The sequence below is a fragment of the Hyla sarda genome, chromosome 6 (genome assembly GCF_029499605.1).
Source record: "Hyla sarda isolate aHylSar1 chromosome 6, aHylSar1.hap1, whole genome shotgun sequence".
NCBI lineage: Eukaryota > Metazoa > Chordata > Amphibia > Anura > Hylidae > Hyla > Hyla sarda.
This window is the reverse complement of record NC_079194.1, coordinates 98,133,190-98,145,454: the sequence shown is the minus strand read 5'-3', so window position 1 is coordinate 98,145,454 and position 12,265 is coordinate 98,133,190. Positions and strand designations below refer to the sequence as shown.

The 12,265-nt window shown below is 37.1% G+C and overlaps 1 protein-coding gene across 11 annotated transcripts in view; it reads left to right on the top strand.

Moving 5' to 3' along the window:
* Positions 1–12,265, top strand: part of CADPS (calcium dependent secretion activator) — a 560,269-nt gene that overhangs the window by 436,184 nt on the left and 111,820 nt on the right. For 7 of the 11 annotated variants that reach the window (XM_056524514.1, XM_056524510.1, XM_056524511.1 and 4 more), the window contains 2 exons: positions 26–163; positions 3,739–3,894. In XM_056524514.1, the coding sequence (XP_056380489.1) occupies positions 26–163; positions 3,739–3,894 (294 nt within the window). The remainder of the gene's footprint in view (positions 1–25; positions 164–3,738; positions 3,895–12,265) is intronic. The other 4 variants (XM_056524520.1, XM_056524517.1, XM_056524516.1 and 1 more) reach the window with 1 other exon arrangement.

Sequence of the window (12,265 nt, the reverse complement as noted above, 5' to 3'; positions counted from 1 at the left end):
TTCTTTCTGTCTGTTTCTTCCACAGGAGTTTAACAAGTAATCTGCCCAATGTGAATCTTCCAAATGTGAATCTCCCTAAAGTACCTGTAGCCCTACCAGTTAACCTCCCACAAATGCCTAGCTTTTCTGCACCGTCATGGATGGCTGCAATATATGATTCTGAGTGTGTATTCACTTCACGTTAGATCTCATTTATATGTGCAGGAATCTTGGCATGAATGTGGATTAATTATTTCTAATAGTTTTTTTTTTATGTCTATATTCAAAATTGCATTTCTGTATATTTTTTTAAATGACTGATGAAGTTATTGCAAATATAACCTATAAATAGTTTGATAGTTGGACAAAGCAAATTAAGCACACCAATAAATTATTATAATGCATACATTTACAACTGTGTACACCAAAATATTGTGATAAAATTATATATATATATATATATATATATATTATACAAGTAGTGATAATGAACCTACATATTTTAGTCATAATAATTAACCCTTTGAAAACACTGCCAATTTACGTTTTTTTGTCTTCTAAGGCTCCTTTCACACTATATGTTGCTCTGTGTTAAAAACCCATTACAATGTCCCATCAAGAAAACCCTTAAAAACTGCCGTTAAACGGCCGTTACATAATCCCATTCAAGTCTATGGGATTATTTGATTATCCGTTATCACCTGTTATAGCCCATTATGAATAGGAGTCATTACACTTTCGAGTTTAAATAGAGCTATATGGGCTTGTTTTTTTTTTTGTTTTTTTTTGCGGGACTAATTGTACTGTGGACTTACTTTTACCATAAAATAAACTGCAAAAGAGAAAATAAATTATGTGTATGTGTGAGGTAAAATTAAAAAAAAAAAATCATTTTGTAAACTTGGGGGGGGGGGGGGGGGGGGGTTATGTTGTGGCAGCCTGTACAAGCAGATCTGTCATAACATGCGTGGAGACCTTCAGAAGGCCTTGAGTTGCCACAACAATGGGTTAGCTCAACACGCTTCTCCTTAAAAATTTACAGCAGCATCTAAACAGTTATATGGCAGTCATGAAGCGATCTATGTGCCAGCTATTAGTAGCGGCACTCGGTTCCTCGCGGGCTTGAGTCCCAAGACTGCTTCATACACTGTTGATGGCTTATATGTGGCCAGGAATGGGTAAAAACAATTTTAAAAAACTGCCCCTCTCCCTTAAGCTGGGTTCACATATGTCCTGCATCCGGCATAGTTCCCCTGTCCGGTGCCCTCCAACCATCCAGCGTCAAAATTCAGATGCTGGATGATTGTGAACTGTCCCATTCAAATGAATAGGATCAGTTCTAACATCAGTTGCTGGAAGCCTGATATATGTGAACCCAGCCTCACTGCCACGATTCCAACAGAGCCCAGTCCAGTTGCACAGCAATTCTTGGTCTCGGTCTTGACACAACAAAGTGTCTGCTTAGCCTATCAGCAGCTGAGGCGGGTCACCACTGTGCCCACTTGGTTAAGTCAAGACCAGGAAGGGATGTGGAGCAGGATCTAGTTCTGTCGGAACAGTGTCAATGAGCAGGAAAGTACATTTTTGTTTTTATCCCATCCATTATTATCAAAGTTGTACCCTAGACAGACCACCGCAGCCTTTTTTTAACAGATGATCTGCAAAAGTACTGAAAATCAGACCCTCATTATCTAATTAGTGACCTATCCTAGGGAGTCTTTGGAGCCATATTTTACTTCCAAGTGACTCCCATTGCTTACTGAGGCATTTGGATTCTTACAGTAAAACCAAATCTCCATGTATTCCATATGGATGTATTCTTTATTAGAAGCATTTATTTGGCACCCTAGAAACTCTATATAGGTATAGAAGATCTTAGTGAAGTCAGTTACATACATATTTTAAGTTTTTCTACTATTGATGAAAAGCATTGCTATGGAGTTAAATCAAATTGTAATTAACAATATTTTCTTTAAACCTTATTCTTCCTCTGTGACTGAGCTGCAGCTTTGCCTTGCTTTAAAAATAAAATAAAAATAATAATAATAATAATAATAATAAGTAATAATAATAATAAAAATAAGTTAGCCATAATCATTGAATAAAGCTTTAAACTGTTCTCTGTATATACAATTTTTGTGCACATACACCTTAATAAGTCAAAATAACATTGAAGAACTATCTATAAAATAAAAAAATAAAAAATAAATGTGTATTTTTGTACATGGATAATGCAATACATAATTACATTCATTGAAATCGCTAGGTAAGGAATATTCCCCCCGGTCTATCACCATATTAGATTTTATTATCTATTCCCTACTAAAGAAATAAATGTCCTGTTCATGCTATGATTACTGTAATGGAGAAAGGTAGATTAGGCAGCGGTAACTGAGGCTTTATTTCCCTCTGTGCATGATCTGTGACACTTCTTGGAAAAGATATGAATCAGTAACTGAGCATATGATGGCTTTATTCAGTCAATGGAATCCAAATTAGTTGTGGGAAACATTTCAATTGTGACATCAAAACATAAAAGAAGGGAAAAAAAGAGAAGACATTTGAAATAACTCTGAAGGCAGATGGGTGTCAAAATGTTGTAGAAATAGACACCAATTATTACATTTGTGTGTACTCTACCATTTAAAACACAAACCTTTATCGTTCCAAATCTTAATTTAGACATTAAAAATATACATTTTTTTTCCATTTGGAAACAAACAGCTCACAAGATGTAAATGTCGCTGCAGACACCTACAGAGCATAATATTTACCATCATAGAGCCAAGGTACCTGGTTGAATATCTTTTCGTGAGCCTGTTTTCCTGAATTTCTAGTCTTTCACTATACAAAGTTCTATTCTTTCCAATTATCAGATACTTCTCTGATTACAATATACAACGTGTTCCTAAACCATAACTTTTATCAAAACAGGACCTCAAGACCTTTGGCATGTTGGGAATATGAGTTTTTTTTTTTTGCGATAGCTACGTGTGCATTAGCTATGTATTGCTCCGCAGCATTAACTCAATGCAACTGGCATCTGTCATAATAGAAACACCTACTTCAGACTGTTTCTATAGAGGATGTCAGTACAAGTGGTACTGCATGGTGTGTATAACATCTGATAAATTGCTATGTTGACATTAGTGGTATGCGAGGAGGGAATTTGACCTGAAAAAATAAAAGAAACAAAAATAGCCAGGTACAAATAAATCCAATGTCCAAATGATATAAAATATCTCATGTCCCTCTCATTATCAAAAGAAATTAGTCCATGAAATTCCAAGACTCTTTATCTGTTGAAACCTTGGATGTTGGGTGTCTTAACAACTACGATAACATCCTCGCCCACCACTAGTTAGTGCAACCCTGTACCTAGTCTGAATCCTTTTAAGAGTCTTATTTCAGAAGTGCATGGATCCCTGATTGTTCACGACTATGTTATGGTTGTCAACAATCAAGGCTTGTAATACCCCAGTTTGTATCCTTAATTTCAATAACTACATATATCCATGTGATTATTAATTAAGGAAGAGATATGCCATACAAACTATTTAGTTTTGTCTAATTTTATTTGTTGTGTTCTGCTCCAAAAGAAAGTTAGATTAGGAGGGAAAACTGAGTCCTGATGCTGGAGATCACAGAAATTTTAATTATAGAGTTGGTGGGAACTTTAAGAAAATTTAAAATGTTCTCCACATCAGGCCCTGTGTTGGTTAAACGGCTAAAAAATATTTTCTTGTGTTGCCCCACCAGTAATGGATCAGCTACATCGGAAGATTTATTCTGGAAACTTGATGCCCTACAAACTTTTATTAGAGACCTCCATTGGCCTGAAGAAGAGTTTGGAAAACACCTTGAGCAGCGCCTTAAGCTCATGGCGAGCGATATGATTGAGTCTTGTGTAAAAAGGTAAAAATTTATTTAAGTAAAATTTTTGGCAAAATTAATTACTGAACTGATGCATTTGGAATTCCACCTTAAAGGAGAGCACACATCCTCCATTCCTTTCTATGGGAGAGTCGTAGATACAGAATTACAGCGCTCGTGTTTCTCCAGCTCTCCCATGGAGGAATAAAGGTTGCTCCGTGCGCAATAAGTGCCGGAGCACCGTACTGGAGATCGCAGGGAGTCACAGTAGTCGGATCCCCCACGATTAGAGACTTATCAACTATCCGTTAGATAGGGGATACATTTTCCTGTGTGTGATCTCTCTTTATTGTGACGGTCCACAAATTCCAATGTCTCCTATATAGTTTCCAAAAAACATTACATAAAGTAAGTACTGAATTGGAGGAAATGCTGAATTCCAAGTCCCTTATGAATGTTTTCATACTTCTAACCACTAGTTTAAGAACTAGTAGGAATGACTCTGTTAATGACCTGTATAATATAGATCCTGAAAAAAAAACAAAAAAATGTATTCAATTTTATGAGCTTTACTGTACCTCTGTGTGTCTCCGATTTTAATAGAGAAGAGTTGTTTTCCCCCATGGATTTTTAAAACTCTTTGAAGTAAAAAGTGATAGTACTACATGATGGTACATGGAGTGCCACACGTTTATACTGATGAATTGTACTAAATTTGCCATGTGCATGGGCCCTTAAAGGGGTACTCCACCCCTAGACATGTTATCCTCTATCAAAAGGAAAGGGGATAACATGTCTGATCGTGGGGAGGGTTTGGCCGCTGGGACCCCCGTGATCTCCGGGCAGGGGCTGCTGTGTTACTGTCATAGAAGGCCCGGAGATCGCAGGGGTTCCTAGTGGCCAGACCCCCTGCGCTCAGACAGGTTATCCCCTATCCTTTGCATAGAGGATAACCTGTCTAGGGGCAGAGTACCCCTTTAAGACTTCTTTACAAATGCATATTATTTTTCAGCTATTTTAAACACTTAGTATTTTAAGTGTTTTTCATAGTGTCTTTTTTACAGTTCAAAGTGGCAATTTTTATTTTGTTACATTTATAATAGTACTTTAGAAAGAAAGGTAGAAGGAGCTCCGTGTGTAGAACCTCAGGATCAGATAGAGGGGGAAGGGAACCGTCCACAGCCGCTTACCGGATTATGTTGTGTGAACTCACACACAACAATGGATAGCACATGGAAAGGGTAACCAAGTCGTCCGCAGCCTTCCTTGAGACTGATGAGCAATGAAGTGACTGAAGAAACAGGTATCAATCTGGCGCTAGACGAGTACATGCAGGGAAGCAGCAGGTGTAAAAGTCAGGTAGGTTTATTCAAAGATGCAACGCGTTTCGCTGCGCATGCGCAGCTTCATCAGGCATGTCAAATAGGGCAATCGCTCAGGTTATTTACCCGTAGCGGTTAACCCTTTACAATACTGCCAATGTAATAATAAAACAAATAGAATATTACCTGGAATAGAAAAAGTAAAAAAAAAATCTTTGCAATTTAATTAAACCAAGTAGATTTAAAAATGAGATCCCTATGGCTGTTCAGAATGCAGGGGATTCTAATTGTTCCCCCTGTATGAAGAGTCGTTGTTTGTGTTGTCACTGGATTAAAAATAGTGTCACTACATTTAATTAAATCCTTTCAAACCCCAAAAACTTTTAAAATAAAGGGAAAACTCAATTGTGATACAATTTTTGCTGTATATCTTATATCTTGTAGCTGTAATCTACAGTATGTGGTTTGGACGGTCCAAACTGTTCGTACGAGAATGAACAAACACAGATGGAATATTTCGCATGGCTATATGCTTTATAGAGACATTTTAATAATGTTCACTGTAGAAATATGGAAACAATAGAATTAATTATACTGGAATCAATTCCATTTGAAATTCCAAAAAGGATTGGATTCACAAGCTCGGTATATTAACCCCTCAAGGTTTCAAAGAGTCGATAGAAAATCCCCGTTAATTCATTCTATTCTCTATGCATCTTTGTACCGTCCAACCCATGTATGTCATTATTGCTTTATTTAGATTTTATGGATTTATAACATTATGCAATATATTTGGAATGTTTTATCATATTTTTTTCTTATTAATTATGAGTATTGCACTTGCTGCAGGTGGATTTTTTCTATATGTATATATATTTTTTATTATTATTATCTTAAGTAATTTATATATATATATATATATATATATATATATATATATATTGAGCATATGTTTTTCATATGATTAATGAAAATTTACTATGATGTATTAAAGAGACTTGAATATGTATGTTTTTATATGCAATTGTTCTAGGTAATATTCTATTTCTTTCATTATTATATTGGTAGTATTGTAAAGGGTTAACCCCTACCAGTATATAACCTGAGGGATTGCCCTATTTGACATGCCTGATGAACCTGTGCATGCGCTGCGAAACGCGTTGCATCTTTGAATAAACTTACATGACTTTTACACCTGCTGTTTCCCTGCATGTACTCGTCCAGCACCAGATTGATTCCTGTTTCTTCAGTCACTTCATTGCTCAAGTACTATAGAGACACTTTGGAAAATATTCTAGAAAAAATCATACACAAAGCAAGCTATATTTATAAAAAAAAAAACATGCTAAATCCCCCAAAAAACTACCAAAATTCCACTCAAGCATCAAAATTGATGGTTCGGTAACTTCCTGTGGACTTTATGGACTGCAGCATTTTTGGTACAAAAATGTCACAAAATGTAGGCTTATCAGTCATTTCAATTAGGTTATATAGGGGTTGTCTAGGAACATAAAAATATTTACATATGACTAGGGGAAACATTAAAAATAATATTTTGAAAAAGTGTAAAGATTGCAGATATGTTTTGGGCCTTTTGTGTTTTTTTTCTGCACTAAGGCTGCATTCACATCACGATTTCTCCATCCAACCTGAGTACACGCTTTTTATAACTTAAAATCGTATGAAATCATATATAAAATCGGATCCATTGTCCTCCATAAAAAAATCGGATCCATTACACATTACATTACATTTGATCCGCATCCGATTTCACACGATTTTTGTTCGGGTCTGAAATCGGGGTTGACCACGATTTCAGACCTGAACAAAATCGTGTGAAATCGGATGCGGATCAAATCGGATGTATGTAATGGTTCCAATTTTTTAATGGAGGACAATGGATCCGATTTTATATATGATTTCATACGATTAAGTTATAAAAATTGTGTACTCAGGTCGGATGGAGAAATTGGAGAAATCGTGATGTGAATGCAGCCTTAGTAAATCACCCCCCCCCCCATTATCCTTTTGTATTTTTGATCACTCACATTTGGTTGCAGTTGTTACAGTTGGTCAATTTAGTTTGACTGTCGCTAATATTTGCCTTTTGTATGAAATTTTTAAAAAATGTTCTTGAATAGACAGTAGGATGTGATATCTCTATATATCTATGTGCAGCACATACTGTACAACTCTGTAACTTGACATTTTGATAAGTAAAAAAAACCTTTTTTTTTGTGGAAAAACGTATTATGTTTGCACACTATTTTAATGTATTCCAGGAAAAAACTTTTTTTCTTATATCAACCGGCTCCAGACAGTTAAACAGATTTGTAAATTATTTCTATTAAAAAGTCTTAATCCTTTCAGTAATTATCAGCTGTTGAAGTTGAGTTGTTGTTTTCTGTCTGGCAACAGTGCTCTCTGCTGACATCTCTGCTTGTCTCGGGAACTGCACTGAGTAGAAGAGGTTTGCTATGGGGATTTGCTTCTAAACTGGGCGGTTCCCAAGACACATGTCATCAGAGAGCACGTAGACATAAAAGAACAACTCAACTTCAGCAGCTCATAAGTACTGAAAGTATTACGATTTGTAAATAGAAAAAAAAAGGTTTTTCCTGGATAACCCCTTTAAGCTTCGTTTTAGTCTGTAAATGACTATAAAAAAGACCCCAAAAGTGGCTGAAAATAAGGCTAAGAGTAAGGCTCAGAAAGCAGTTTGTGAACAGAGCCTTCGACGTATTAGGCCATCTCATACTACATTTTTTTCTTTAGTTATTTAATTTTTCAGTTACTCTTAAAAAATCTATAACTGCTGCTGTTCTGTCCATATCTAATGACCATTCTAGTGATACAACAGCAAAAAGGCCAGCGGTAAACTGCTTATTTCACACCGCTGATGATGTTTATTAGATTTCTTCCGATAAATGGATACTTATTTTGTTATCCGCCCCCTACAGCATTGTATGCTTTATTTACAGATAACATTTAGTAAATTAGTGTCCCCATATTTTGAATGGCCCAAAGCAGAAATATTTAATCCATCATTTATCACTAAGTGGCTGCCGAAGTGAATGGTCCCTTTAATAGCTAGAAGGCATTTTGCCATACAAATCCTAAATAAATGTTAGAATTGTATAATCCTATTTAACGCAGACATTTACAATATATATATATTTTTTATTAGACACCAATAAACCTTCTTTTATTTATCACTGTTGTTACAATTATTTATTTGGACAGATGAGGATAAAGCAGAGGGCTAGCCATGTAATCATTGCTCCTCTTAAAATGCAATTATCTAATTTATTCTTAAATATGTAAAAGTATGCAGACACTACAGGCTTTTTTTCCGCTGTCGCAAAATTTCCATTTGTTTCTTGAGGCATATTATGAATCTGATTTGTTAAGAATATCTGAAGACATACATGATCATTATTGGCATCTAAGAAGAAGACGGCAATCTAACCACTTGGAACCTAATTGAATTTAATCATGTTGGGCAGTTATGTGGCAGAGGAGATTTGAGCTGGAATGGTTATTTTTGTGGGGACAAACGAATAAAAAGCTAAAAAAAAAAAAAAAAAAAACAGTGCATTTCAACAGCTAGGCTGAAGAACTATAACAAAATAGCAATTTAAGTCCTTGTTTACTATACTTGGTGGGGCATAGTGTTTAGTATACATAGCAAATTTAAGCCATTGTCACACAACAAATTCATGGCTGATTTTGGAAAAAAATCTTAAGCAGAAAATTGAGAATCTTGCTGCAAATTCCCACATCATTCAATGAGAGTTAATCCGATGTAAGGGTGGGTTCACACTACGTTTGTAGTGTACGGTTGCTGGATCCGGTTAGGAGGGGCGAAAACCGTCCGCTCCCGTATCCCAGCCGGATCCAGCCTGAACCCCATTCATTTCAATGAGCCGACCAAAGTCAAACGCTGACTCCGGTTGTGTCATTTTTGCCCCGTATACGGTTTTTTGACCGGACCTTAAACCGTGGTATACCACGGTTTTTGGTCCGGTCAGAAAACCGTATACAGGGAAAAATGAGACAACCGGAGTCAGCGTTTGACTCCGGTCGGCTCATAGAAATGAATGGGGTTCGGGCTGGATCTGGCTGGGATACGGGAGCGGACGGTTTTCGCCCCTCCCAACCGGATCCAGCAACCGTACACTACAAACGTAGTGTGAATCCACCCTAAGCCTACCCAGTGTAGTTTTTGGGTGGATTTCATACGGATCATGGCACATTAAATAATTCTGTTAGATTTTTAAAAAATACTGAAATAAAAACCAGAAAAAAATACAATTTATATACAGAGCCTATGAGAAGCAGTGCAATGAGTCCAGGCCTTAGGTTGGGTACTGCACAGAGTCAAACTCTAGTATAGTGTACTATGTAGTGTCCAAATAACACAATCATATAGAGAATGTAGGTTCTTTCTTTTTTTAAGGTAGAAATCAGCTGGCACTACCTCTCAACACAGTCCCTCTATAATTCCTTCAGTGCATGGGTCCTGAACCTACGGATACCTATTACCAGACTCACAGTGCTCTCTACCAAAATAGGATACAGTCCAATAAATAGTGAAGATGAAAAAAGGCAGCATGGAGGCACTCGATTCAGTCTGTAGAATTTATTCAGCATTGGTGAAATGCACGGCAACAATTGTTTGTGAAAAAGCTACGTGGTATCGAGTGCCTCCATGCTGCCTTTCTTCATCTTCACTATTTATGGGACTGTATCCTATTTTGGTAGAGAGCACTGTGAGTCTGGTAATAGGTATCCGTAGGTTCAGGACCCATGCACTGAAGGAATTATAGAGGGACTGTGTTGAGAGGTAGTGCCAGCTGATTTCTACCTTACATTGTGTTCTTCCTTTTTAGTTTCTTTTCCATAGTTGTGCATGACCTGGGTGTCCAGGGCATTAGGGTCTATGGCACCACATTCAATAGTGAATGTGACAAGTTATATCCACAGGTACTGGGCACCAGTGTAAAGTACTGTGCCCCAGTGTAAAGAAAGATATAGTGGTGCTGGAGAGGGTTCAAAGACAGGCAACCAGAGTAATAAGGAGAATGGGAGGACTACAGTAACCAGAAAGATTATCAGAGTTAGGGTTATTCATAGAAAAAAGAAGGCTTAGTGTCGACCTAATAATTATGTATGAGGATATTAGGGGGCAGTACAGAGATCTCTCCCATTATCTTTTTATGCCTAGGATTGTATCTATAATAAGCGGGCATCCTGTATGTCTAGAGGAAAGAAGGTTTCTACACCAGCACAGATGAGGGTTCTTTACTATAAGAGCAGTGAGATTATATGGAACTCTCTGTCAGAGGAAGTGGTCTTGGTGAACTGTATAAAAAGTTCAAAAAGAGCCTGGATACATTTCTAGAGAGTAATGATATTACAAGTTATAGATATTAGATTTATAGGGACAGAACATGGAACCAGGGATTTATTTTGGAGTCAGGAAGGAATTTTTTCCCCCTAGTATGGGGCAAGTGGCATCAGCCTCTTATGGATGTTTTGCCTTCATCTGGATCAACACATATAGGTTGAACTTGATGGACTCTTGTCTTATTTTCAACCAAATAAGTAATGCTATTATGCTACTTTGGGTCATTACACCCCCCCCCCTCCCTTTGGATTGCCCATAAAACAGACATAAAGGCATGAACTAAAGTTTTGCTATATCTGAAAAATATAACTACTGGATATAGATAGCTTGCAATATTACATTTTTCTAGAAAAACTTAACCCCTTAAGGACTCAGCCCATTTTGGCCTTAAGGACTCAGACAATTTAATTTTTACGTTTACATTTTTTCCTCCTCGCCTCATAACTCTTTTATATTTTCATCCACAGACTAGTATGAGGGCTTGTTTTTTGCGCGACCAGTTGTCCTTTGTAATGACATCACTCATTATATCATAAAATGTATGGCGCAACCAAAAAACACTATTTTTGTGGGGAAATTAAAACGAAAAACGCAATTTTGCTAATTTTGGAAGGTTTTGTTTTCACGCCATCCAATTTATGGTAAAAATGACATGTATTCTTTATTCTGAGGGTCAATACGATTAAAATGATACCCATTATTATATATATTTATATTATTGTTGCGCTTAAAAAAAATTACAAACTTTTTAACCAAATTAGTACGTTTATAATCCCTTTTGATGACCTCTAACTTTTTTATTTTTCCGTAAAAGTGGCGGTATGGGGGCTCATTTTTTGCACCATGATCTGTAATTTTTTTGATACCACATTTGCATATAAAAAACTTTTAAGAAATTTTTTATAATTTTTTTTTAAATAAAATGTATTAAAAAAAAGTAGGAATTTTGGACTTTTTTTTTTTTTCGTTCACGCCGTTCACCGTACGGGATCATTAACATTTTATTTTAATAGTTCGGACATTTACGCACGCGGCGATACCAAATATGTCTAGAAAAAATGTTTTTTACGCTTTTTGGGGGTAAAATAGGAAAAAACGGACGTTTTACTTTTTTATTAGGGGAGGGGATTTTTCACTTTTTTTTTACTTTAACTTTTACATTTTTTTACATTTTTTTTCACACTTGAATAGTCCCCATAGGGGACTATTCATAGCAATACCATGATTGCTAATACTGATCTGTTCTATGTATATGACATAGAACAGATCAGTATTATCGGTCATCTCCTGCTCTGGTCTGCTCGATCACAGACCAGAGCAGGAGACGCCGGGAGCCGCACGGAGGAAGGTGAGGGGACCTCCGTGCGGCGTTATGAATGATCGGATCCCCGCAGCAGCGCTGCGGGCCATCCGATCGTTCATTTAAATCGCGAACTGCAGCAGATGCTGGGATCTGTATTGATCCCGGCACCTGAGGGGTTAATGGCGGACGCCCGCGAGATCGCGGGCGTCGGCCATTGCCGGCGGGTCCCTGGCTGCGATCAGCAGCCGGGATCAGCTGCGCATGACACGGGCATCGCTCCAATGCCCGCGGTTATGCACAGGACGTAAATGTACGTCCTGGTGCGTTAAGTACCACCTCACCAGGACATACATTTACATCCTGCGTCCTTAAGGGGTT